The sequence below is a fragment of the Caretta caretta genome, chromosome 24 (genome assembly GCF_965140235.1).
Source record: "Caretta caretta isolate rCarCar2 chromosome 24, rCarCar1.hap1, whole genome shotgun sequence".
NCBI lineage: Eukaryota > Metazoa > Chordata > Testudines > Cheloniidae > Caretta > Caretta caretta.
In genome coordinates this window covers 15,393,056-15,420,066 of record NC_134229.1, presented here as the reverse complement: position 1 = coordinate 15,420,066, position 27,011 = coordinate 15,393,056, and the positions used below count along the sequence as shown (strand labels likewise).

The 27,011-nt window shown below is 51.0% G+C and overlaps 1 protein-coding gene across 2 annotated transcripts; it reads left to right on the top strand.

Moving 5' to 3' along the window:
- Positions 1-1,481: 1,481 nt before the first annotated feature.
- On the top strand, positions 1,482-12,804 carry LOC125626104 (CD276 antigen). Of its 2 annotated transcripts, XM_075122850.1 has the most exons (7): positions 1,482-1,800; positions 2,423-2,591; positions 3,034-3,118; positions 4,372-4,725; positions 7,263-7,559; positions 7,823-10,587; positions 10,830-12,804. In XM_075122850.1, exons 3-6 carry the CDS (start codon positions 3,061-3,063, stop codon positions 8,203-8,205), a joined length of 1,092 nt encoding a protein of 363 aa, XP_074978951.1. In that variant the 5' UTR covers positions 1,482-1,800; positions 2,423-2,591; positions 3,034-3,060; the 3' UTR covers positions 8,206-10,587; positions 10,830-12,804. The 2 variants fall into 2 exon arrangements, with proteins under 2 accessions (XP_074978951.1, XP_074978950.1); XM_075122849.1 differs by lacking the exon at positions 1,482-1,800 and having other exon boundaries at positions 1,821-2,591.
- The last annotated feature ends 14,207 nt before the right edge of the window (positions 12,805-27,011 follow it).

Genomic DNA, 27,011 nt, shown 5'->3' with positions numbered 1-27,011 from the left:
GTGTGTCTGTTAGAGAAAGTAAACAGATTTTAATCAGATGTATTTATTTGTATTTATCTCTGCTAAAGATAGTGTATAAAGCAGCGATTCTCAAATGCGACCACAATGGCTGCATGTGGCCACCAGGGGCTTTTCTTGTGGTCACAGCGTCCTGGGGGGCAAAGCAGCCACCCCTCCCCTTCCCTGTTGCTCCTGGATGCGCCATCTTGATGTTGGCCGCTGGGGCTGCCAGCAGGGGTTGGGCCCTGCCGTTGCCCCCCTCTGGAGACACCTGGAGCACAACACTGGAGGAGAAGGCAGACTGTGAATTTCCTGCTTTCCCGGGGGTGGTGGGGCTTGGGCTTCAGCCCTGGGATTGTGGGGTGGCAGGCTCTGGCCACAGGGCTTTGGGCTATGGCCCCGGCGCTTCAAGCTCCTTCCGGGGGTCCCATCCCCCGGGCTTCAGGCTCTGGCTCCCTGCTGCCTCCCCCACCTCTCATCGCCCCTGGTCCCTGCTGCCTAACCATCGACCTCCCCATCCAGGGCTTAATTTGTCCCCAGGCTTCCCAAGGCTGAGTTAGTCTGCTGTGAAAAGTGATACCTGTATGTTTGTTAATATCACTTTTCACAGCAGGAGACTTCCTAGCTAGCAATAATTAAATTACAATGATTTTGATGTGCATATGTGTTTGTTTTTCCCAAAGTTAATTATTTTAGGGGAAATTATCAGAGCGACCACCAGCCGCACTCTGAGGCCACCAAAAAATTTGTCATGAGGCCCTCTGGTACAAAGTATCAAACGTGTGTTTCTGATATCAGTGTTAAAGCACCAGAACTGATATCTCAAGGTTTGGGATTGGGAATATTTTGCTGTATTATCTCCTGATTGTTCTAAATTTAAATAGAAACTTTAAACGAGGCTATAATTGGTGTTTGTATATATTTTTGTCTTTCTCTATATAACAATTAGATACAGAGCTCCTGTCAGCTAATTCCTAAGTTGTTATCTGCAAAAGCCCCTAGAGTCTTCAGGTGCCTAAGTAGTCCCTGGAATCATGGTTAAAGTTTCCTTCCACTCCCGAAAATCTGAAATGGCGCCCTGGTGAGCCAGGCCAGAGGGCTGCAGGAGGGCCGTGGGCTCTGGCAAAACGCAGCCCCCACGTGACAGCGTGAAGCCTTGAGCCACATGCCGAGCACCAGGCATCACAAGCCACAGCAGCAGTGCAGACGTAAGGGTGGCAATACACCACATGCCAGGCCCCCCTTACATCTGCGCTGCTGCTGGCCGCGGCGGCTTCAGAGCTGGGCGCCTGGCCAGCACCCACGGGTATCAGGCCGCACTGCCTGTGCTTAACTTGTGCCAGGGCTGAGCTCTGGCATCTCTTTCAATAAAAAATTAAGCACTAGGGGTAGGCAGTGGGGCCCAGAGGTGATGGGGGAATGGGGAGCCCATGGGAGCCAGGGAGGGGTAATGGGGGGGGGGCACCAAAATACAAGTTCACCCAGGGCACCATTTTCCCTAAGGCCGACCTTGCTTACCCCTGCTGCGGTACAATATTCCTGTGGAAGAATCTGCCCTAGCCATGAGGTTCCCTCACTAGCCAGTGAAATCCCAGAGAGCCGGGGGGAGCCTCAAGGCACAGAGAGGCAGGTGGCGGCAGAGACTGATGGAGCAGGGCCATCGCCGGCACGGCAGACGGCGGCGCAGTGGTGACAGCAAAGGAGGCGCTGCTCCACGTTCCCCTCCGGTGGGAGATGAACTCACGTGAACGCACCTCTGACCTTGTCTGATCTGGTCTTCGCGGACCCAGGGCAGCAGCGGTGAGTGGGGTGCGGTTGGGGGGAAGTGGGAGCCGGGTGTTAAAGGGTCATTTGTCCACCAGACTTTCACGCTGCGCGGTGAGAAATTGAGGCCAAGGACACTGTACTCGGAGGCAGGGGTTTTTGCTGAGCACTGATTCAGGGTGTCGGGAATCTGGGGCTGGTGTGTATTTCCCCAGATTACTGGCTGGGGGCTCGAGCCGGCTCTGCGCTGGGTTGTTAAGAGGGACCCCTGGATATGGAACCCAACCCTTGTTGCTGCCGACTCCACCTGGCAGCAGAGTTCAGTTACCACAGGATACGCTGTGGTCACAGGCCATTTAACCCCCCATCCATTGAGGGGTCTGACAGCTCCACGGTGAGAAGCAGCAGGTCCCTCAGAGGCTGCCTGTGCGGGTGGGTCGAGGACTAAAGCAAACTGCAGGTGATTCTGTATTTGTTTCGCCTTCCACCCTGGTTACCGGAAATTGGTTACACAGGCTTAGAAGCAACAGAGGTTTCAGTAAATTTGTCCCGAGGCCAGATCCTCGTGACAGAGATGGGCTGATGGAAACTCCTCGGTCACATGCAGGCATGATGCAATGTTTGGGGACATCTGCAAACCCCTGTGCTTCCCCCATAGCAATGGGCTGCCGGGAATTCCCTTAGCTCAGCGATTTAAAAACCCAACAAGGAGCGACTGATATTCAGAGCAGGCTTCAGGAGGCCACACTGCCTGTGCCCGTCCCCCATTTCCTGACTGCGACTCTCTCTGGGCTCTCTGTCTGCCAGGATCCAGCTGGGCTGCACCGGTGAGTACGTCAGTGACTTGGTTTGCTTGTCCCAGACAGCATCCGCCTGTCTCCACGGTTGGGACGGGATCTGCCCCGTGGCTGAGCAGCGACATCTGATCCAGGCATGGACTGTCTTGACCTCTGATCATGGCCGGGGAGCGGTTGTGGTCCAGCAAGAGGCAGAGGGAGGGGAATGGGGTGTGGAGGTGGGACAGTGGGCTCAGGAGGGTGCTGATATGCTCAGAATGGGGCTGGCTGAGCCAGTACATCCATTAGGAGGTGTCAAAGGGGACCAGCCTTTGCTCGTTGCTGACCTGGGGCCAGGATGAAGTCACTGGTTTGAGTTGGATCCTGCTTGGGAGCTGGGAGATTGGAGGATGGGGGGCGAAACTGTGAAATCAATTTCGTAGGGCGTTGTGGGGGGTCACTTTGCCAATCAGTGTCTGCGCTTCTCTTGCAGGGCAAATCTGAGTCTCTACAGCGTGTAATGTGCCCCGGCCTTTGTTCCCCAATTTTCCTGTTCCTTGTGTGGGGGGCTCATTGGGGTGAGTATCTCACTTGCTAGCCCCTGCTGTCCTGTCCTGCCCTGTTTACAAACCACGGGGAGTTTCCCAAGCTCTCTTGTAGCTCCTGAGCTCGGCTTCGGGGCAGATGCTTTAGTGCCCAACAGTGGGGGAAGTGGTGTTATTGAACACTAACAGGAAACTGAGTTGATATTCGTTCAGCTCTCTAAAACAATTTTGATTAAGAAACCTCCTCTTAATCACACCCTGCCCATTTGGTGCCAGAGGGTCATGACTTGATGGTGATATTGAGCGTTTCACGAAAAGCCCAGCTCTTGCTGACTCTCAATTACAGAGGAATTATTTGGTTAAAAACTAAGATTTCCGACCCCACGTTTGTGGAGAAAAGCTTGGAAACCCAAGCAGGCCAGGATGTGGATTTTTGTTGCCAAGAAAAACGTCAGTAGAAAAGTTTGGGGTTTTGCTGAAATTTTTCCTCAGAATTTTTGGGGTGTTTTCATTGAAAACCCTGAAAACTAGAAAACTGAAAATATTTTTGCTTGTGACTGAAATTTGGGGGATTTTGGCTGCCCAAAACCGTTCAGCCATTGGGGACGGGGGGGGACATGTGTTCATTTAAACCTCAGAAGCCATTTTTTGTTTGAAAACAACATTTCAGACCAAACTTACAACCCGCTCTAGTGCAAACCCGACCTGGGTGCAACCCGCAGGCTCAGAAGGCCAATGAGCAGAACAGCAAGTGTATTATTAGTTACAATTGCCTGATTTCTAAGCTGAGCTCATGATTTTTGGGGGCCTGAATCTTGAGGGTTTGGGGCAGGTGATATGGAACTCATTGGGCACCCCAGTGTTCAAACTTCTCCCCTGCCTTTCTGTTTCGGTGTCGGTCATGTCCATGCTAGAGGAGAGAGCATCATGGAGATCCTTTTCTCGTCCCTCAATCCAGTCTGCCCCATTGCCATATAGGGGGATGGCAGGAGATCAAGCTCTGGAGCCTGTCGAGCCTTCGGCCTCTGCTGCTAAGCAAAGGGCCAGTTGGGAGGGTGGTTTCCTTGGCGTGGACATGTGAGCCACTAACTGACCTAATGGCTGACATGTGAAAGGCTCCATGTCCTGGTCCCTTGAGCATGTCAGCCCATGTCCCCTTTCATCTCTTCCTGCCCCAAAGCTCCCACCCCGTTTGACGCTAACCCCCTGGGGTTACAGAGGTCCCAGGGCAGGGGGAGGCTGGGCAGTGGCCGGGATCTCTGTCCCTGACTCTGTTTCCCTTTCAGGGCTCATCACAGCCGAGTCGCCCATCACTGCTCAGTTCGGGAGGGACGTCACCCTAAGCTGCCTCTTCCAGTCCCAGCCTGGGATGAACCTCCAGCACCTGACCCTCACCTGGCAGAAGGAGTGGGCGGGGACAGAGGACCTGGTGGTTCATAGTCACTATTACGGGAAGGACCAGCTGGTGAAACAGGACGAGGCTTATAGGAACCGGACCTGGCTGGATCCAGAGGGGCTGGCCCGGGGGAACGCGTCCCTGACGCTGAGGGGCGTCCGCACGCAGGATGAGGGTGTCTATCACTGCCACGTCACCTCGGAGCGGGGGACAACTTCGGAGACGAGGCAGGTTACAGTGATGGGTATGTCTCGTTCAACCTGAAGTTTCTCCTAAGGCTCCGTTGCCCTTCGATATCTGACGGGCTGAGGGAGGCTGCACTGGAAGCTGGTTTATTCAGAGATAATCTCCCACCTAACACCTGCAGCATCTTAGCATCGAAATGTGGGGCTGGAAGGGACCTCGAGAGGTCTGCTGTCAGGAACAGAGATTCTAAGATCTCCGACCTACAGCTGATTCCCCAAAGCAGGAGGGTTTGCAGCCCTCGACCATGACTCTGGATGCTTTGCTCCATAGCAATGTCCAATCATTTCTTCAGTCTTTCGGTGCTCCTGGCCTGAGTGATATCCATGGCAAGGAGTTCCATGGGTTAGGCATGTACTGTGGTCGGAGAAATATTGCCTACAATCAGCCTTTACTGTTCTGTCAACTCCATTTAGGGGTCTGGGGCTCAAAGCAATGTGCCACAGGGCTGAAGGATGGCAGAGATTGGTACTTATCCACAGATTCGGAATTGTGTCCTTCTAGGCTGGCCACCGGCATTCCAGACTCTACAGTTCAGACTGGGACAGGGTGGGTAGAACTAGAGGCAGAAATTGGGGTTCTGTCTCTTAAGCAAGGTAAGCCGTCATGGGATAAGAGGGAAGGTTCTCTGATGGATTGGTAACTGGTTAAAAGACAAGTATCAGAGGGTAGCCGTGTTAGTCTGTATCTACAAAAACAACAAGGAGTCTGGTGGCACCTTAAAGACAAACAGATTTATTTGGGCATAAGCTTTCGTGGGTAAAAAAACCCCACTTCTTCAGATGCATGGAATCTGAAGAAGTGGGTTTTTTACCCACGAAAGCTTATGCCCAAATAAATCTGTTAGTCTTTAAGGTGTCACCAGACTCCTTGTTGGTTTTTTTTGGTTAAAAGTCAGGAAACAAAGGTAGGAATAAATGGTCAGTTCTCAGAATGGAGAGAAGTAAATAGTGGTGTCCCCCAGGGGGCTGTACTGGGCCCAGTCCTATTTAACATTTTCATAAACGATCTGGGAAAAGGGGTAAACAGTGAAGAGACAAAATTTGCAGATGATAGAAAACTACTCAAGTTAAGTCGAAAGCAGACTGCGAAGAGTTACAAAGGGATCTCACAAAACTGGGTGACTGGGCAACAAAATGGCAGATGAAATTCAGTGTTGATAAATTCAAAGTAATGCATACTGGAAAACATAATCCCAACCATACATGTAAAATGATGGCGTCTAAATTAGCTGTTACCACTCAAGAGAGAGATCTTGGAGTCATGGTGGATAGTTCTCTGAAAACATCCACTCACTGTGCAGCAGCAGTTAAAAAAGCGAAGAGAATGTTTGGAATCATTAGGAAAGGGATAGATAATAGGACAGAAAATATCATGTTGCCTCTACATAAATCCATGGTACGCCCACAGCTTGGTGCAGTTCTGCTGCCACCATCTCAAAAAAGATCTGTTGGAACTGGAAAAGGTTCAGAAAAGGGCAACAAAAATGATTAGCGGTATGGAACGGCTGCCGTATGAAGAGAGATTAATAAGATTGGGATTGTTCAGTTTGGAAAAGAGACGACTAAGGGGAGATCTGATTGAGGTCTATAAACTCATGACGGATGTGGAGAAAGTCAATAAGGAGCTGTTATTTACTCCTTCCCATAACACAAGAACTAGGGGTCACCCAATTAAATTAATAGGCAGCAGGTTTATAATGTAGGGAAGTATTTCCTCACACAACGCACAGTCAACCGGTAGAACCCATTGCCAGGGGATATGATGAAGGCCAAGACTATAACAGGGTTCAGAAAAGAACAAGATAAGTTCCTGGAGGATGGGTCCATCAATGGCTATTAGCCAGGATGGGCAGGGATGGTGTCCATGGCCTCTGTCGCCCATTCCCAGCTTCTGGCAAACAGGGGATGGATCACTTGATGATTCCCTGTTCTGTTCATTCCCACTGGGGCACCTGGCATTGGCCACTGTCGGAAGACAGGATACTGGGCTAGATGGACCTTTGGTCTGACCCAACCTGGCCATTCTTATGTTCTTAAATATCAGCGGGAGGAAAATGAAGCTAATGTTGGAAACATGACTGAAAGCCCAAGGACAAGATTCTCAGCTGAGATATCCAGCATGATTCCAATGGCACAATTGCCGATTGACACCAGCTGGGAATCTGGCCCAAAACACCTTCTGCAGAAGGAAACCAGTATTCCTGTAAATGGTAACTGGCTCTGGCTGGTAAGACCAAGGTGGGGAGAGTGTTCATGTGTGGGGTGGACACTGTGGCCATCCCAAGTGGATCTGATCTCAGACAAACTGTAGACGATGTCCCTCCTCAAAGCTGGCTCAAACACCAAACTTCATGGTTTAACCTCAAACTGCACAGTTTAACCTCTTGTGCTGTGTTGCTGGGCAGCTGTTACCTGGCTGTTACACCCCAGAGGCGGCTGCATCTCTGCACTGGGGAAGCAATTCCTGTGTTTGGAGCCTGTCAAGCAACTGGAAGTGAAAAACTCCAGAGACATGGGAAGTGTTTTTTCCTTTCAGTACCCTACAGTGAGCCTCATCTGACCCTTGACTTCTCGTTTTGGCTGGGCCACACTCTTTTGACCTTCAGCTCAGGGGGCGGGTACCCCCGGGCAAGTGTGGTGTGGAGGAACGGGATGGGAACCAACCTGACAGAGCTCAGCAGTTCTACAGAGTCCGTGGACGCCCAGGGCCTTTACACCCTGCGCAGCGAGCTGGTCATGCCCGTGGGGCAGAGCACCAACCTCACTGTGTTCCTGGTGACAGCACACGGACAGGAGACCCCCATGCAGCACGTCACAGTGGCAGAAGGACCCGGTGAGTGGGGGAAGGGGGGTGGGAATTGTCCAGCCGGTGCAGGGCTCTGCCCCACAGCGTGACGCGGGGAGGGGATTAGTGGCTGAGCACAGTTATTTAACCCATTGTCGCTCCCCAGTGGCAGAGCGGGGTATTGCCACTCAGCAGCCCCGAGTTTGGGCTTCACTGTGTTGGCCCAGGTGGGAGGGCAACACACTGAGCCTGGGGAGCTCGCTCCGGCTCTCAGGCCCTGTTCACAGGAAGCTCTGGGCTCTCTCTTGCAGGGCAGAGATGCAGCCATGTCTGGCTGCTGGTGGCCTGTCTGGGTGCCGTGACCCTGTCCGTGATAGTGGCTGCAGGGATCTTTCGCCCTCCCAGCCGTGGGACTTGTGGATGCTGCTCAGAGAGTCGCTTCACCGGGACAAGGGATGTGGAGGATCCTTCACCCCAGGGCCAGCTGGGCCCTGGCACCTGCCCAGCCATGGGTACACTCACCACTGCCCTCGGGGCTGATCTTCTGGCGGCTCCCTCTGGCCTCCCTTCATGCCAAGACTCTGTAGCTGGAAGCCAGGGATCTCTAGACCCAACAGCCGCACTTTATAGCAAGGACAGCGCAGTTCTGTGTTCAGCACAGAGCCGCTGCACCAGGGCTTGCTTTTGTTCCTGACCCCTGTGACGGGAGAGCTCCCTGCCAAGTGGGGACTGATCCATATCACTACAACAGGGCTCATACACTGTGGCCCCCACAGGGAAACCTAACCCCACCCATGCAGGGCAGCTCTTTGTCCCCCTCTAATCACTGCCCCACATCAAAGCGTTTAGTGAGACCCCTGCGGGGCTAGGGCCAAAGGCTCAAAGGTATTTAAAGAGCCCCGGAGGAAGGACCTCTGAGGGCAGCCAATCCACCCCCCATGCAGAGGTGGGACCAAGTAACCCTAGAGCTGCCCTGACAGGGGTTTGTCCAGCCTGGGCTTAGAAACCTCCAGTGGCAGGGATCCCACGACCTCCCTTGGACACAGAGTCCAGAGCTGAACTCCTTTGGGAGCTAGCAAGTGGTTCCTGATCTCTACCCTCACTCTCCCTGGCTGCAGGTTAAGCCCAGTGCTGCTTCTCCTGCCTCCAGTGGAAATGGAGAACAATTTATCACCGGGGGCAGGAGGGAGACCAAGGGATTGGGGTGGGTAGGAGGTGGACTGGGGAGTATAAATTAGTAAGGATGGGATGGAGAGCAATAGGACGGCAGCTCCCCCACCCCAGGCTTAGTGGAAGGACATGACTCCCAAACTGCCCCCGAGCTGTCCCCAGAAACCCTGTCTGTGTTCGGTTCCTGGCTGGAGCACTCCCAACCCTCCTGCACGGGGCGCCGGCAGCCTCCCCTGGTGACCCCGAGGGCAGATTTGACTATTTATTTATGATGATTTAAAATCTCATAGAATCATAGAATATCTGGGTTGGAAGGGACCTCAGGAGGTCATCTAGTCCAACCCCCTGCTCAAAGCAGGACCGATCCCCAATTAAATTATCCCAGCCAGGGCTTTGTCAAGCCTGACATTAAAAACTTCTAAGGAAGGAGATTCCACCACCTCCCTAGGTAATGCGTTTCAGTGTTTCACCACCCTCCTAGTGAAAAAGTTTTTCCTAATATCCAACCTAAATCTCCCCCACTGCAACTTGAGACCATTACTCCTTGTTCTGTCATCTGCTACCACTGAGAACAGTCTAGATCCATCCTTTTTGGAACCCCCTTTCAGATAGTTGAAAGCAGCTATCAAATCCCCCCTCATTCTTCTCTTCCGTAGACTAAACATCCCCAGTTCCTTCAGCCTCTCCTCATAAGTCATGTGTTCCAGTCCCCTAATCATTTTTGTTGCCCTCCGCTGGACTCTTTCCAATTTTTCCACCTCCTTCTTGTACTGTGGGGCCCAAAACTGGACACAGTACTCCAGATGAGGCCTCACCAGTTTCAAATAGAGGGGAACGATCACATCCCTCGATCTGCTGGCAATGCCCCTACTTATACATCCCAAAATGCCATTGGCCCTCTTGGCAACAACGGCACATTGTTGACTCCTATCCAACTTCTCGTCCACTGTAACCCCTAGGTCCTTTTCCGCACAACTGCTGCCTAGCCATTCGGTCCCTAGTCTGTAGCGGTGCATGGGATTCTTCCATCCTAAGTGCAGGACTCTGCACTTGTCCTTGTTGAACCTCATCAGATTTCTTTTGGCCCAGTCCTCCAATTTGTCTAGGTCCCTCTGTATCCTATCCCTACCCTCCAGCGTATCTACCTCTCCTTCCAGTTTAGTGTCATCTGCAAACTTGCTGAGAGTGCAATCCACACCATCCTCCAGATCATTTATGAAGATATTGAACAAAACCAGCCCCAGGACCGACCCTTGGGGCACTCCACTTGATACCGGCTGCCAACTAGACGTGGAGCCATTGATCACTACCCGTTGAGCCCGACAATCTAGCCAGCTTTCTATCCACCTTATAGTCCATTCATCCAGCCCATACTTCTTTAACTTGCTGGCAAAAATACTGTGGGAGACCGTGTGAAAAGGTTTGCTAAAGTCAAGGAACAACACGTCCACTGCTTTCCCTTCATCCACAGAGCCAGTTATCTGGTCATAGAAGGCAATTAGATTAGTCAGGCATGACTTGCCCTTGGTGAATCCATGCTGACTGTTCCTGATCACTTTCCTCTCCTCTAAGTGCTTCAGAATTGATTCCTTGAGGACCATGATTTTGAAGCCCATCTCTTGATTTCCAGGACCTGCCTCGTGGGTTTCAGAGGCAGGGGATTGGCTGGGGTGGGAGGCAGGAGCTCACAGGATTTGGGGACAGTCAGGAAATTATTGCACATAATGTGCAGCTATTGGTGTCACTTATTTATTTCTGCTGGTAGACAGAGCGATTTTCTTCAAAAGAAACAAGACTTTCAAAAATGTATATTTTTAAACTAAATCTATTGGGTATTCTTTAAAAGAAACAAAGAGAAATGTATTTGTAACCTGCGACCTTATTGACATAAACTGTAACCATATAGGTTTCAGAGGAACAGCCGTGTTAGTCTGTATTCGCAAAAAGAAAAGGAGGACTTGTGGCACCTTAGAGACTAACCAATTTATTTGAGCATGAGCTTTCGTGAGCTACAGCTCACTTCATTTGATGCATACTGTGGAAACTGATCCGATGAAGTGAGCTGTAGCTCACGAAAGCTCATGCTCAAATAAATTGGTTAGTCTCTAAGGTGCCACAAGTCCTCCTTTTCTTTTTGTAACCATATAGATCATTGTTGCAACCACTGTTATATATTTGCAGCCAATGTTGTACAAAGGTTGCTGTGTGAGGTGTCTATGAAGAGGTTGTACTTTGCTGGTTATAATTATGCCAGCTGTATGTGTGTGTCATTTGGGTAGTTGAAGTTATGAATATTGGCTATGTATTTGTATATCAATGTGTTTTGATTCTAAGTAGCTTCAGTGAAGCATTTGGTCAGCTTCTTGAGAAGGGACTATTCTCAGTAAGTGCCCAATCAAGAAACACTTAACTGACAATGGACTTTGGGAGATGCCAATCCACATCTGAGCTTTCTTGGGAATGTTCAAACTAACATGTAAACAATGGTGTCGGCCTGCAAACTGATTCATGCATGGACATGTGACTTGCCCATGTGACTCCAAGCTCCATCTTGCTGCTGTAATTTTCCACAGCCAAGAACAAAGAGGTGTCCTTCCACCTGGAAGAGACTATAAAAGGCAGCTGCCTCATCTCCATTTTGTCTTCTGGAGGAACCTTGCTGCAAACTGAAGCTCTGAACAAAGGATTGAATGACCCATCCCAGCTGTGGATGTTCTCCAGAGACTTGATTTGAACCTGAAGTTTATTCCATCACTGCTACAAGGCTGAACCAAGAACTTTGCCATTACTGTATGTCATTGATTCCATTTAACCAATTTTAACTCTTGTCTATATTTCTTTCTTTTTATGAATGAACCTTTAGATTTTAGATTCTAAAGGTTTGGCAATAGCGTGATTTGTGGGTAAGATCTGACTGGTATATTAACCTGGGTCTGGGGCTTGGTCCTTTGGGATCGGGAGAACCTTTCTTCTTTCACTGGGTTGGTTTTCATAACCATTCGTCCCCATAACGAGTGGCACTGGTGGTGACACTGGGAAACTGGAGTGTCTGAGGGAATTTCGTGTGTGACTTCTGCTTAGCCAGTGGGGTGAGACCGAAGTCCTCTCTGTTTGGCTGGTTTGGTGGGCCTTAGTAGTGAAGGACCCCCAGCCTTGGGCTGTAACTGCCCCGCTCTAAGCGATTTATCCTGAATTGGTACTGTCAGAAGTGTCCCACTAAGGGCAGCATCGTTACAGTGTTGCAGCCAGCAGCAACAAGGGTCGGGTTCAGTACAGTGACTCCTCACTTCAAGTCATCCCCGTTAAGGTTTCATTGTTACGTTGCTGATCAATTAGGGAACGTGCTCCCGTATAACGCAGTGCGCAGTGCTCCCGTATAACGTTATTTGGCAGCCGCCTGCTTTGTCCACTGCTTGCAGGAAGAGCAGCCAGTGTGGGGGCCTGGAACCAGGAGTGGACCGGCAGCCCCCCATCAGCTCCCCACTCCCTTAAGTTCCCAGTGCAGCAGCTCAGCCGTCCCTCCCCCCACTGCCCTGCGCTGCTCCTGCCCTCTGTCTTGGAGCTGCTCCTGGGGGCCTCCTGCTCGCTGTGCAGGAGAGGGGGGAAGAGGGGGGCTAATGTCAGGATGTCCCCCTCCCCCACTCCTGCCACCCCCTTACCCCTTCTCCATATAGAGCAGGGTGGGGACAGGCCAGGGCTCAGGACAGAGAGACTGCACCTGCTGTCTCAACTTCCTGATCTTTTTAAAGGCAATGTACTTAGAGTCGAGTCAGCGTACTTAAAGGGGCAATGTGCACCCCTCTCTCTCTCCCACACACAGGGTGTGTGTCTGTCTCTCTCTCTGCCGTGCTGTCTCCCCTCCATTCGTGCTGCCTAGTAGAGTGAGAGGCTACATTAACAATGTGTTAACCCTTGGGGGCTCAGCCGAGTGCGAGTTCATCATTCGGCAGTAAGGCATTCCCTGGGAACCCTCCCACCCTCTGACTCCACCGCCTCAACCAAGCTTCACAATCATCATTGCTGTGTACTGTATTAATTTTTTTTAAATTTATACTGTCTGTGTGTGTATGTACATATATAATATAGTTTTTTGTCTGATGAAAAAAATTTCCCTGGAACCTAACCCCCCCATTTACATTAATTCTTATGGGGAAATTGGATTTGCTTAACATAGTTTCACTTAAAGTCGCATTTTTCGGGAACAGAACGACCACGTTAAGCAAGGAGTTCCTGTACCTGGATCTGCTGGGGTTTCTCTGGAAAAGGGTTGTTTCTGTGTCTCCCGCCCCTGGGAACATTTCAATCCATGCAGGCACCCCAATGGAGTGAGGACAGGGACACCACAATGAACGGATGTGTTTTCACTGTAAAGCAAAGTCTCTTCCTTTGTGTGCACTGACACAAATCCACAACCCCGCACAAGCTAGATTCCGGGCTGCTGCAAAGCTGCACGGCCTAAACCATTGACCCCACCTGGGATCAGGTCCCATTGATCCCCACCAGGTGCCCCAGAGGGAATGAACAGAACAGGGAATCATCAAGTGATCCATCCCCTGTCGCTCATTCCCAGCTTCTGGCAAACAGAGGCCAGGGACACTTCAGAGCATGAGATTGCATCCCTGCTCATCCTGGCTAATAGCCATTGATGGACCTATCCTCCAGGAACTTATCTAGCTCTTTTTTGAACCCTGTTTTACTTTTGGCTTTCACAACATCTCCTAGCAAGGAGTTCCACAGGTTGACTGTGCATTGTGTGAAGTATTTCCTTTTGTTTGTTTTTAAACCTGCTGCTTATTAATTTCCATGGGTGACCCCTAGTTCTTGTGTGAAGGAGTAAATAACACTTCCCTCTTCACTTTCTCCACACCAGTCAAGATTTTATAGACCTCGATCACATCCCCCCTTAGTCTTCTCTTTTCAAAGCTGAACAGTCCCGATCTTTTTAATCTCTCCTCACACGGTAGCTGTTCCATACCCCTAATAATTTTTGTTGCCCTTCTCTATACCTTTTCCGATGCTACTATATATATATATATATATATATATTTTAAGATGGGGTGGCTAGATCTACACACAGTATTCAAGATGTGGCATTAAGATATTTTCTGTCATCTTATCTCTCCCTTTCCCAATAGTTCCTAACATTCAGTTTGCTTTTTTGACTGCTGCTGCACACTGAGTGGATGTTTTCAGAGAACTATCCACCATGACCCCAAGATCTGTTTCTTGTGTGGTAACTGCTCATTTAGACCCCATCATTTTGTATGTATAGTTGGGATTATGCTTTCCAATGTGCATTACTTTGCATTTATCAACAAATGAATTTCATCTGTCACTTTGTTGCCCAGTCACCCAGTTTTGTGAGGTCCCTTTGTAACTTTTCGCAGTCTGCTTAGGACTTAACTATCTTGAGTAATTTTGTATCATCTGCAAATTTTGCCACCTCACTGTGTACCCCTTTTTCTAGATCACTTCTGAATATATTGAACAGCACAGGTCCCAGTACAGTTCCCTGGGGGACCCTGCTCTTTACCTCTCTCCATTCTGAAAACTCACCATTTATTCCTTCCCTTTGTTTCCAGTCTTTTAACCAGTTACTGGTCTATGAGAGGACCTTGTCTGTTATCCCATGACAGCTTACTTTGCCTAAGAGCCTTTGTTGATGGACCTTGTCAAAGGCTTTCTGAAAGTCCAAGTACACTATATCCGCTGCATCCCCCTTGTCCACATGTCTGTTGACCCCCCCCCCCCCCCCCGTCAAGGTTCCTTCCCCACTCTGAACTCTAGGGTACAGATGTGGGGACCTGCATGAAAGACCCCCTAAGCTTATTCTTACCAGCTTAGGCTAAAAACTTCCCCAAGGTACAAACTTTGCCTTGTCCTTGAACCCTATGCTACCACCACCAAGCGTGTTAAACAAAGAACAGGGAAAAAGCCCACTTGGAGACGTCTTCCCTCAAAATATCCCCCCAAGCCCCACACCCCCTTTCCTGGGGAAGGCTTGATAAAAATCTTCACCAATTTGTACAGGTGAACACAGACCCAAACCCTTGGATCTTAAGAACAATGAAAAAGCAATCAGGATCTTAAAAGAAGAATTTTAATTAAAGAAAAAGTAAAAGAATCACCTCTGTAAAATCAGGATGGTAAATACCTTACAGGGTAGTCAGATTCAAAACATAGAGAATCCCTCTAGGCAAAACCTTAAGTTACAAAAAGACACAAAAACAGGAATATACATTCCATTCAGCACAGCTTATTTACCAGCCATTTAAACAAAAGGAAATCTAACGCATTTCTAGCTAGATTACTTACTAACTTAACAGAAGTTCTGAAGAACATTCCTGACCTGGTCCCGGCAAAAGCATCACACAGACAGACAGACCCTTTGTTTCTCTCACCCTCCACCCCCCACCTCCAGCTTTGAAAATATCTTGTCTCCTCATTGGTCATTTTGGTCAGGTGCCAGCGAGGTTACCTTAGCTTCTTAACCCTTTACAGATGAAAGGGTTTTGCCTCTGGCCAGGAGGGATTTTATAGTTCTGTATACAGAAAGGTGGTTACCCTTCCCTTTATATTTATGACACCCCCTCAAAGAATTGCAATAGATTGGTGAGGCATGATTTCCTGTTAGAAAAGACAAGCTGACTCTTCCCCAACAAATCGTTTTCATCTATGTGTCTGATAATTCTGTTCTTTACTATAGTTTCAACCAATTTGCCTGGTACTGAAGTGAGGCTCACCGGCCTGTAATTGCCAGGATTTCCTCCAAAATCCCTTTTAAAAATAGGCATCACATTAGCTATTCTCCAGTCATCTAGTACAGAAGCTGATTTAAACGATAGGTTACATACTAGTTAGTAGTTCTGCAATTTCATATTTGAGTTCCTTCAGAACTCTTGGGTGAATCGCATCTGGTCCTGGTGACTGATTACTGTTTAATTTATCAATTTGTTCCAAAACCTCCTCTAATGACACCTCAATCTGGGACAGTTCCTCAAATTTGTCACCGAAAAAGAATGACTCAAGTTTGGGAATCTCCCTCACATCTTCAGCCGTGAAGACTGACGCAAAGAATTCATTTAGTTTCTTCTCGATGGCCTTATCGTCCTTGAAGGCTCCTTTAGCACCTCGGGGCCCCACTGGTGGTTTGGCAGCTTCCTGTTTCTGATGGACTTTCAAAAACAAATTGCTGTTAGTTTCTGAATCTTTGGCTAGCTGCTCTTCACATTCCTTTTTGGGCTGCCTAACTAGACTTTTACACTTGACTTGCCAGAGTTTATGCTCCTTTCTATTTTCCTCATGAGGATTTAACTTCTAATTTTTACAGGATGCCTTTTTGCCTCTAACTGCCTCTTTTACTTTGTTGTCTAGCCATGGTGGAACTTTTATAATCCTCTTACTATGTGTTTTTAATTTGGGGAACACATTTAATTTAAGCCTCTATTATGGTGTTTTTTAAAAGTGTCTATGCAGCTTGCAGGGATTTCACTTTTGGCGCTGTACCTTTTAATTTCTGTTTAAACATGCTTGCTTTTAAACCATGTATAGTATTTTAAAAGGTACACTCACCAGAGGTCCCTTCTCCGCCTGGCGGGTCCGGGAGGCAGCCTTGTGGGGGTTCGGGGGTACTGGCTCCAGGTCCAGGGTGAGAAACAGTTCCTGGCTGTCAGGAAAACCGGTTTCTCTGCTTGCTTGCTGTGAGCTATCTACAACTTCATCATCATCATCTTCCTCGTCCCCAAAACCTGCTTCCGTGTTGCCTCCATCTCCATTGAAGGAGTCAAACAACACGGCTGGGGTAGTGGTGGCTGAACCCCCTAAAATGGCATGCAGCTCATCATAGAAGTGGCATGTTTTGGGCTCTGACCCGGAGCGGCTGTTCGCCTCTCTGGTTTTCTCGTTGGCTTGCCTCAGCTCCTTAAGTTTCATGCGGCATTGCTTCGGGTCCCTGTTATGGCCTCTGTCCTTCATGCCCTGGGAGATTTTGACAAATGTTTTGGCATTTCGAAAACTGGAACATACTTCTGATACCACGGACTCCTCTCCCCATACAGTGATCAGATCCCGTACCTCCCGTTCAGTCCATGCTGGAGCTCTTTTGTGATTCTGGGACTCCATCATGGTCACCTCTGCTGATGAGCTCTGCATGGTCACCTCTGCTGATGGGCTCTGCATGGTCACCTGCAGCTTGCCATGCTGGCCAAACAGGAAATTGAAATTCAAAAGTTCGCAGGCCTTTTCCTGTCTACCTGGCCAATGCATCTGAGTTGAGAGTGCTGTCCAGAGCGGTCACAATGGAGCACTCTGGGATAGCTCACGGAGGCCAATACTGTCTAATTGTGTCCACAGTACCCCAAATTCAATCCGGCAAGGCCGATTTTAGCACTAATCCCCTTGTCAGGGATGGAGTAAGGAAATCAATTTTAAGAGCCCTTTAAGTCAAAAAAAAAAAAAAAAGGGCTTCGTCGTGTGGACGGGTGCAGGGTTAAATCGATTTAACGCTGCTAAATTCGACCTCAACTCCTAGTGTAGACCAGAGCTAACTTCCTCGTTTTTGTGTAGGTCCCCTTTCTGAAGTTAAATGCTACCACAGTGGGCTGCTGTGGTGTTTTCCCCGCCACAGGGAAGTTAAATTTAATTATATTATGGTTGCTATTACCAAGCAGTTCAGCTCTAGTCACCTCTTGGACCAGATCCTGTGCTCCACTTAGGACTAAATCAAGAATTGCCTCCCCCTTTGTGGGTTCCAGGACCAGCTGCTCCAAGAAGCAGTCATAGAATCATAGAATATCAGGGTTGGAAGGGACCCCAGAAGGTCATCTAGTCCAACCCCCTGCTCGAAGCAGGACCAATTCCCAGTTAAATCATCCCAGCCAGGGCTTTGTCAAGCCTGACCTTAAAAACCTCTAAGGAAGGAGATTCTACCACCTCCCTAGGTAACGCATTCCAGTGTTTCACCACCCTCTTAGTGAAAAAGTTTTTCCTAATATCCAATCTAAACCTCCCCCACTGCAACTTGAGACCATTACTCCTCGTTCTGTCATCTGCTACCATTGAGAACAGTCTAGAGCCATCCTCTTTGGAACCCCCTTTCAGGTAGTTGAAAGCAGCTATCAAATCCCCCCTCATTCTTCTCTTCTGCAGGCTAAACAATCCCAGCTCCCTCAGCCTCTCCTCATAACTCATGTGTTCCAGACCCCTAATCATTTTTGTTGTCCTTCGCTGGACTCTCTCCAATTTATCCACATCCTTCTTGAAGTGTAGGGCCCAAAACTGGACACAGTACTCCAGATGAGGCCTCACCAATGTCGAATAGAGGGGAACGATCACGTCCCTCGATCTGCTCGCTATGCCCCTACTTATACATCCCAAAATGCCATTGGCCTTCTTGGCAACAAGGGCACACTGCTGACTCATATCCAGCTTCTCGTCCACTGTCACCCCTAGGTCCTTTTCCGCAGAACTGCTGCCTAGCCATTCGGTCCCTAGTCTGTAGCTGTGCGTTGGGTTCTTCCGTCCTAAGTGCAGGACCCTGCACTTATCCTTATTGAACCTCATCAGATTTCTTTTGGCCCAATCCTCCAATTTGTCTAGGTCCTTCTGTATCCTATCCCTCCCCTCCAGCGTATCTACCACTCCTCCCAGTTTAGTATCATCCGCAAATTTGCTGAGAGTGCAATCCACACCATCCTCCAGATCATTTATGAAGATATTGAACAAAACCGACCCCAGGACCGACCCTTGGGGCACTCCACTTGATACCGGCTGCCAACTAGACATGGAGCCATTGATCACTACCCGTTGAGCCCGACAATCTAGCCAGTCATTTAAGGTGTTAAGAAATTTCAGCTCTGCATCCTGTCCTGAGGTGACATGTACCCAGTCAGTATGGGGATAATTGAAATCCCCCATTCTTATTAAGTTTTGTATTTGTATAGCCTCTCTGATCTCCTTGAGCATTTCACAGTCACTATCACCATCTTTCCCATAGAGCATCACTCCTCCACCAGCACGACCTGCTCTGTCATTTCTATAAAAAGAAAAGGAGTACTTGTGGCACCTTAGAGACTAACCAATTTATTTGAGCATGAGCTTTCGTGAGCTACAGCTCACTTCATCGGATGTCATTTCTATATATCTCGTACCCTGGTATTACCGTGTCCTATTGATGATCATCATTCCACCAAGTTTCTGTGATGCCTGTTATATCTATATCCCCATTTAATAGGAGGCACCCTAATTCACCCATCTTAGTAGTTAGACTTCTGGCATTTGTATTTAAGCACTTATAAAATTTGTCCCTTTTTAGCTGTCTGCTATTACGTGACGTAATTGAATGAGACTCTTTCATTTGACTGTTTCTCATCAGTTCCTACCTGTACATTATCATCTTCCATCCCATCCTCCTTACTAGGATATAGAGAATCCCTGTTAATAGTTCCTCTCCTAACGGAGGTCTCTGTCCAAACCCTGTGCTCCTCAGCACTTGTTGGCCTTCCCCCAGCTCTGAGGCTACGTCTACACTGCGCACCTTACAACAGCACGGCTGTGCCACTTTAACCCTGCTGTTGTAAGGTGCGCTGTGTGGCCGCTCTTTATCGCTGGGACACAGCTCTCCCAGCAACAAAATAAAACCACCTCCAATGAGGGGCAGTAGCTTCGTCACGCCAACACGGCTCCAGCCAACAAAGTGCTGTCCACACCGCTGCTTTTCATGGATAAAACTTTTGTCATTCGGGGCGGGGGGCGGGTTTCTCACCCCTGAGCGACAAAATTGTTAGCGACAAAAGTGCCAGCATAGGCAAAGCCTAAGTTTAAAAACTCCTCTGCAACCTATTTAATTTTACATGCCAGCAATCTGGTTCTGGTTTGGTCTGAGTGGAGTCCTTCCTTCCTGTATAGAACCCCAAACCAATCAAGAGTAGCTCTTTTTCAAACAGATCTGCTCTGGGAAATAGTTCAGGGCAGGTGTCTGGCCTGTGTGATGCAGGAGGTCAGACTGGAGGAGCACAGTGGTCCCTGCTGGCCCTGGAATCTATTAAAATAACATCCAGAGCAGAGCAGAGAGACATTCAGGTGTGAAATGCAGGGGTGGGGTGGGGGGAGAGCTGGGTCCTAGCAGATCTCAGTTTGGCCAAAGCAGCTCCGCCCCACCCTCGCTGCACCTCTTCCCAACCTCTCCCCAGGCCCCCTGCCTGCCCTTAGAATCATAGAATCATAGAATATCAGGGTTGGAAGGGACCCCAGAAGGTCATCTAGTCCAACCCCCTGCTCGAAGCAGGACCAATTCCCAGTTAAATCATCCCAGCCAGGGCTTTGTCAAGCCTGACCTTAAAAACCTCTAAGGAAGGAGATTCTACCACCTCCCTAGGTAACGCATTCCAGTGTTTCACCACCCTCTTAGTGAAAAAGTTTTTCCTAATATCCAATCTAAACCTCCCCCACTGCAACTTGAGACCATTACTCCTCGTTCTGTCATCTGCTACCATTGAGAACAGTCTAGAGCCATCCTCTTTGGAACCCCCTTTCAGGCAGTTGAAAGCAGCTATCAAATCCCCCCTCATTCTTCTCTTCTGCAGGCTAAACAATCCCAGCTCCCTCAGCCTCTCCTCATAACTCATGTGTTCCAGACCCCTAATCATTTTTGTTGCCCTTCGCTGGACTCTCTCCAATTTATCCACATCCTTCTTGAAGTGTAGGGCCCAAGACTGGACACAGTACTCCAGATGAGGCCTCACCAATGTCGAATAGAGGGGAACGATCACGTCCCTCGATCTGCTCGCTATGCCCCTACTTATACATCCCAAAATGCCATTGGCCTTCTTGGCAACAAGGGCACACTGCTGACTCATATCCAGCTTCTCGTCCACTGTCACCCCTAGGTCCTTTTCCGCACCCCTTCATTAGCTCCTCTCAGGCCCCTCCCCCAAGTTCCCCCCCCTGCTGCTGGCTCCTCTCCGTCCCACCCAGCACCTCCTGCCAGCCAGCAAACAGCTGATCAGGGGCAGGCCTGGGCCCCGCCAAACAGCTGTGGCTGGTGGGTGCTGAGCACCCCCTATTTTTTTCCATGGGTGCTTGAACCCTGGAGCACCCACGGAGTTGGTGCCTCTGATCTGGCCGCATTGACCCCAACGGAGCTATGGCTGATTGTTCCCGGCCAATGGAAGCTGGGGAGGGGGGACAGTGCCTATGGGCAAGAGCAGTGCACAGAGCCGCTTGGCCGCGCCTCCACCTAAGACCCGGACTTGCTGGCCGGTTCTGGGGAGCGTGCAGCGCGGTACCAGGACAGACAGGCAGCCTGCCTTAGCCCCCCCACTGCGCCACTGACCGGAAGCCACCGGAGGCAAGTCTGCACCCCAATCCCAAGCCTCAATCTGCAGTCCCCTCCTGTACTCCAAATCCCTCCCCCCAGCCTGGAGCCCCCTCCTGCACCCCAAACCTCTCATCCCCAGCCTGACCCCAGAGCCAGCACCCCCAGCCCAGAGCCCTCACCCCCTCCCACACCCCAACCCCCTGCCTCAACCCACAGCCCCCTCCCACATTCCGAATCCCTCAGCTCCACCCCCCAGCCCAGAGCCCCCTCCTGCACCCCAAACCTCTCATCCCCAGCCCCACCCCAGAGCTCGCACCCCCAGCCCAGAGCCTTTATCCCTGCTCCAGCCCGGAGCCCAGTCCCGCACCCTGAACCCCTAATTTCTGGCCCTACCCTGGAACCTGCACCCTCAGTTAGAACCCTCACCCCCTCCAGTACCCCAACCCCCTGCCCCAGCCCAGGGAAAGTGAGTGAGGGCAGGGGAGAGCGAGCCACTGAGGGAGGGGGAATGTAGTGGGTGGGGGAAGGGGTGGGGCCTCGGGGAAGGGGCAGAGCTAGGATGTTCAGCTTTTGCAACTGGAAAGTTGTCAGCTCTAGCTTTGAGCAGGGGGTTGGACTAGATGACCTGAGGTCTCTTCCAACCCTCATCTTCTATGATTCTATGACTCCGCTCCCCTCCCAGAGCCGGGGTTAGAACCCAGGAGTCCTGGCTCCCAGCCTCTACTGCTCTCACCTAGGGGTTCCCACCCTTTTCTCTGGTTTGGCACACCGAGAGCTCCAGGGGCTCGCCCCACTGCCCCAGGGGCTGCAGGAGCGAAGGGGAGGGGCAGAGGCCCTGACTCCCTGCTCATACAGGAGGGGAGGTGGGGGAGAGGGAGATTGAGCTCCGATTGGTTGTTCCATCCCTGGAGTGGGCGGGGCAGTGAGGCAGACAGCCAATCAGAAGGTGGCTTCCCCCCTTGTTCTCACTTAAGTTCAGCTGCATGCATGGGGAGGGAAGCGCTGCTCCCACCCCGGCACTGCGGGTCTTCCTGGCTAGCACCGGCCCAGGCAGCGGCTCCAGCCTGTGCCCCGGAGGGGGGGCCAGGATCATGGCCGAGGGGGCCGCGGTGGGATTTAACCCCCGCGCTGGGGAGAGACCAGCGACACCAGCTGCGTGGCCCGGCCCGAGCTCGGTGTGGCTCCAGAGCGGGTCTCTCCCGGCAGGTCTCTGCCCTGCCCCGCCAAGTCAGTGCGGACGGAAAACACAAAGGGGATGGGTGAGAGGCAGGGACTCCAGACCCCCAGCAGGGGGTGGTACTCACCCCACAGGACCCCCACACACAGACAGCAGGGGTAGGGGGTGGCCAGGGCCCAGGACCACTGTACTGCAGGGGGACAAATCTGGAAGAGACAAGGGGGGGAGACCCTGTTAGCAGAGACCGGGTCAAGCGTCTGCCAGCAGCTGGGATGGGGGGACTGAGCTGAGCTGGGTTCTGCAACTGCCCCCATTGCCAGTCACCTGCCCCAGCCGCATAGGCACCTGCCACCCTCTTTGAGAGTGTGTCAGTCCTGGGACACAGCTCAGCCCCGCCAGCGGGGCCTTAAATAGCGTGCCTGGCCAATCAGGGACGGCAGTAGGCTCCACCAATCGATCAAGACCTCAGTGGGAGGGATAGTGCATGGTGCTTGAACCCACAGGGCTCATAAGCTGCTGTTCCCTGCTGCTCCAGAGGTGGCAGTGTGGATACAGCAGCTGCCCAGGAATCAGCAGACCCGGGGCTCCATGCACCGGGTTCCTGGGTGGGACGGGCGCATGGGTGGGGGGCAAATGCAGGCCTCACCTGGCATATTCCCAGTGGCGTTACCAGTCCAGCTGGCAGGATAGAGTGCTCTAGAGTCAGTCTGAGTCAGCTTAAAGCAAGGTGGGGGGAGTTGTATCTCGTTCCCTTCAAGAGCAGCCTGCTTTGTCTCTCACTGGCCTGGGTTCTTGTGTGTCAGATGAAGTTCCCGGGGTCTAGGCAAAAAAGTTGTGGGACATTGCAGCCTCCCAGCAGGAGGATTTTCTATTTTGATCTAACGTCTCTGTGTGCGCACGCCGGGAATGTAACAGGCCACGGCAGGGGCCCGATTCTCACGGTGGGAGGAAGGTCTCCCAGCTCTTGGCCAAGGTCAAGGGCACCAGGCAGAGGGGCACGGCCGGATGGTAGAGCCGGGACAGCAGGGGTTGTCCTAGCTCCTCCCAGGGCTCAGTCACTGGGTGATGATGGAGCCCGTGTGGTGCAAGATCTTGCTCACGGTGACTCCAGCTCTGCCCCAGACGATCCCCTAGGACTCAGCCCCAACCTCTCCTGGTCAGTGGACCCGGCTTATTCTGTACTGGGCAGACCAGCTGGTTTAGGTGGTGTCGGGGTGGCCAGGGAGGGTCGCAGGCCCAGTGACGAACTTCAGAGAGCTGGGAATGAGGAGCACCCTCCTGCAGGGCCTGTTACCAGCTTTGCCCGTTATTTTGGGGTATATTCATTTATTAGGGTTAATAATAGGGTTAGGAGGGCGGTGTTCTGTAATTCTATCCTTGTACCACTTGTGTCACGTGTGTTTTCAGATGGAGCGCTACTTCTCCGTTCTGCAAGTCCCTCCCAATGGAGCTATCCTGCAGGTCCTAGGGTCCCCAGGGCTGGGTTTCTCCAGCCCCAGAACCGGATGGACACACACACACACACATATTAACAGCAAGTCTGAGTGGACCGGGTCAATCAGCACTTTCAGGCTGACCCCTTATATGTCCTGGACTCAGTAGTCTGGGTCAAGCAGCACTTCCAAGCTGCCACCCTCATAAGTCACAGGTTCAGCATGTGCCTATCCCCCCTTTCACATCACAGTTATTCTGGCAGGAACCCCCTTGATGGGCAAACCCCACAGTATTTTTGGGCACTACAGGGATCTTTAGCTTAGGTAAGAGAAGCGTTGCTGCAGAGTAAATGGGGAAACTAAAAACACAAAAGAGTACAGTTCAGAGGGAGAGGGAGGGAAGCCGCCAGCGTAACCATAAAAGTTATTTCTTGAAAAATAGTGATAACTACACAAGAAGAGGCTAAACAAACACAATAGTTACATTATTAAAGATCACCAAAGTCATATATAGACAACTATACCTTTTCAAACAAGTCAGGGTTAGAAACTTATACCTAAGGTAGAAAAGAAAACAGAGAGCAGGAGAGAGAGAGAGCTGGGATCTCACCATTCTACGCAGTTTGAACTGGTCGGGGTTCCCAGGTGATGGTGGTAGCTCAGGGTCCTGAGTGCTGGAGACAGGCAGAGCCCCCAGCACGATCCGTCAGGAGAAGATGAAATCCCAGTGGAACGGATACGGAGTTTGGATCCAGGCATCAGAACACACTTGAGCGTGGGTCGGGGTTTCTTGTAGGGAAACAACAATGGTTCAAGGGAGAACACTAGATTTGTTTATGGGTAAACTGATGACTCAAGGGTTTTCTGTAGGCTTGACAATAGGGGCTGATCACTCTTGGCTATGCCTTGTGCTCCTTCCAGGGAGCTCACAATGCAATTAGGCTGCTTCCATATTTTGGATATCAATCAAAGATTCATTACTAGAATTGGTCTGATAACGGCTGAGCTGGGTGTGTGCAGGCTTAGGTTCATTAACATCTGGAGCAGAGATCCCCCAGGATGAAGTGCTTCCCTGATTTTCTGGTCCCAGAGTTCCGTGCGGTTCTTGCCTTGGAATCTCTGGTCTCCATTCTGTAGGCTAATGGAGATGCTTCCCTGTCCCATCTTTGATGTAGATGAGGCTAGGGGAGTTGCCTAAATCCTATCACTCTTGTCAGGAGGGGTCTAGCTGTCTCCCACCACCCTTCACTGCTCTCTGCAGGTCTTTTCTCTGATCAGTTTTGGTTCAAGCAGGGGTGGGGGGTGTCCTTCATGGGTCAGACAGGCTGGATACAGTGCCCTGGTTCCCAAGAACACAGAGCTGACTGGTATCAGGCCTGCTTCAGAGAGCAAGAGAAACAATATGTGTGGGTAGGCAAGGCATAGGAAAGAAACCAGCCGGAACCTCTGTACTGTGCTTATAGCCCTGTTATTTGATTAAGCTCCAAAGGACCATCCAACCTGCCCTGCTGCCTAGCCCAGGCTGGAGAACCTTCCCTGGGGATCCTGGCCTCCAGCCCTGATCTGATGGTCGAGCTAGAGCAGAGCTTTTACAGAGAGCTGCCTGACCGCCATGAAAGACTCCAAAGGGTGCAAAAATCCATTCCAGCCCTGGGGCAGTCATTCCAAGGGTCAATTCCCCTCCCTGAGGAAAATCTGCCCTTTATTTCCAGTCTGGATTTGTCTGGCTTCACCTTCCAGCCGTGGGCTCTCACTCCGCCTGTCTGCTGGATTAATGAGCCCTCTGTTCCCCAAAATCTCCTCCCTGGGAGCGGGGCGGGGGGGGGGGGCAGCTGATAGACCAGGATCAAGTCGCTGCCTAGGAGAAAGGAAATAGAACAATCTCCTTCGGTCTCCTGCTCTCAGGTGGCTTTGGCCCCAGGGGGCTCTTCCATCTCTGATGGGGAGTAGCACCACCCCCGCTGTGGCCACTGATGCTCATGTGGGGGGCAGAGCTGGGATCCCGGGCAAAGTTGTCCATTTCCAGGGATGCACAGATTTACAAGAAAACAAGGGAACCCCCCGCCCACTGATAGGGTTGCCAACCCTCCAGGAATTAAAGAGTAATCTTTAATTAAAGATTACATCATGTAATGAAACCTGGCTCCAGGAAAACGTCCAGCCAAAACTGGCAACCTCAGCTGGCCAGGGAGGGCAACTGGGGCTGTAGCTGACTGCCAGGGCTGTGTGGGCCACTGGGCGCTGAACCAGGCTGGCAGGGAGGGGGAGCCCAAACCGGAAACAAAGTATCAACTTTCCAAAGGGTTGCAGCCCTGCACCAATCAAAGACTGGGGCGGGGAGGGGCGGAAGGCAGCGGGCGGGGCTGCTGGGGGGAGATTGTCCCATAGGATCTTCACATGGCAGATTCAAACCCCCCCCCGCCCCGCCCCCCAACAGGCTGCTGGGGTGTCCATGTGCCTAGGTGATCAGCTGGCTGCTACTGGAAACATACCTTGCTATGCAAACCCCCCACCCCGCAGAGTCCCTGATCCCAGGTGTGAGCGACAGCAGCTCCACCCCTCCGCGAGCAAAGTCAGTCACTTGGTAGCCACAATTTCACAGGCTCTTGCCAGCTTGGCTCAGGAGGCTGGGGGAGCCCATCTGCTAGCAGAGAAAGAATCAACGGTCAGGAGCTACGGGAGTGGGATTTTTGATTTTTCTGCTGCCTCTGGACCCCTCTAATTTTCCTAGTCACGAGCTCCAAGTCTGTCTGAATCTATAGCAAGAGAAACCTTTAATTAAGGGGAGAGCGAACTCAGCACTGATGTGGGAATGCACCACAGCAATGCAAACCATTCGTAAAACACCCGCCCCATGGTATCCTTGGTTATAGTGCTTTGCCTCAGTTTCCCATCTTGTGCTGTACAAATGTCCATTGAACGAATGCCCCTCTAACGCACCACTCCCCTTTCCCTCCTCTGTACCCCACGCAGTTGGGGGTTCGAGGTCAGCAAGTCCCTGGCTGCATTCATTGGTTTGCCTCCCCCCGCCCCCTTCGGCCTTTGCTGCGATCCAAAGCCATTCTTCAGGGATTTCTGTGCTAGCAATTTCACTAGGCAACCTCGCTGCTCCTGCCGCCTCCGCATTGTCTTCCACCACAACACTGTCCCCATCCCAGCTCATCAGCCCCCTGGACCAGCTGGATCAGTGATTTCAGAGCTAACGGTTACTGAGAAGACACCAGACTGGTTAGTTCTGTCTTCAAACACTTGACAGGGAGGATCAAACAGCATCTAGCACCCTTTAAACAGAGTCCAAACCACCAGTCAGGAACGTGCCAGGGCTGAAGCCGCTGAAATGCGGAAGAAGCTTGACGTTTGTTAAAAACTGAACAGCAGTTAAGTTTGGAAGGATTCGATTTGTG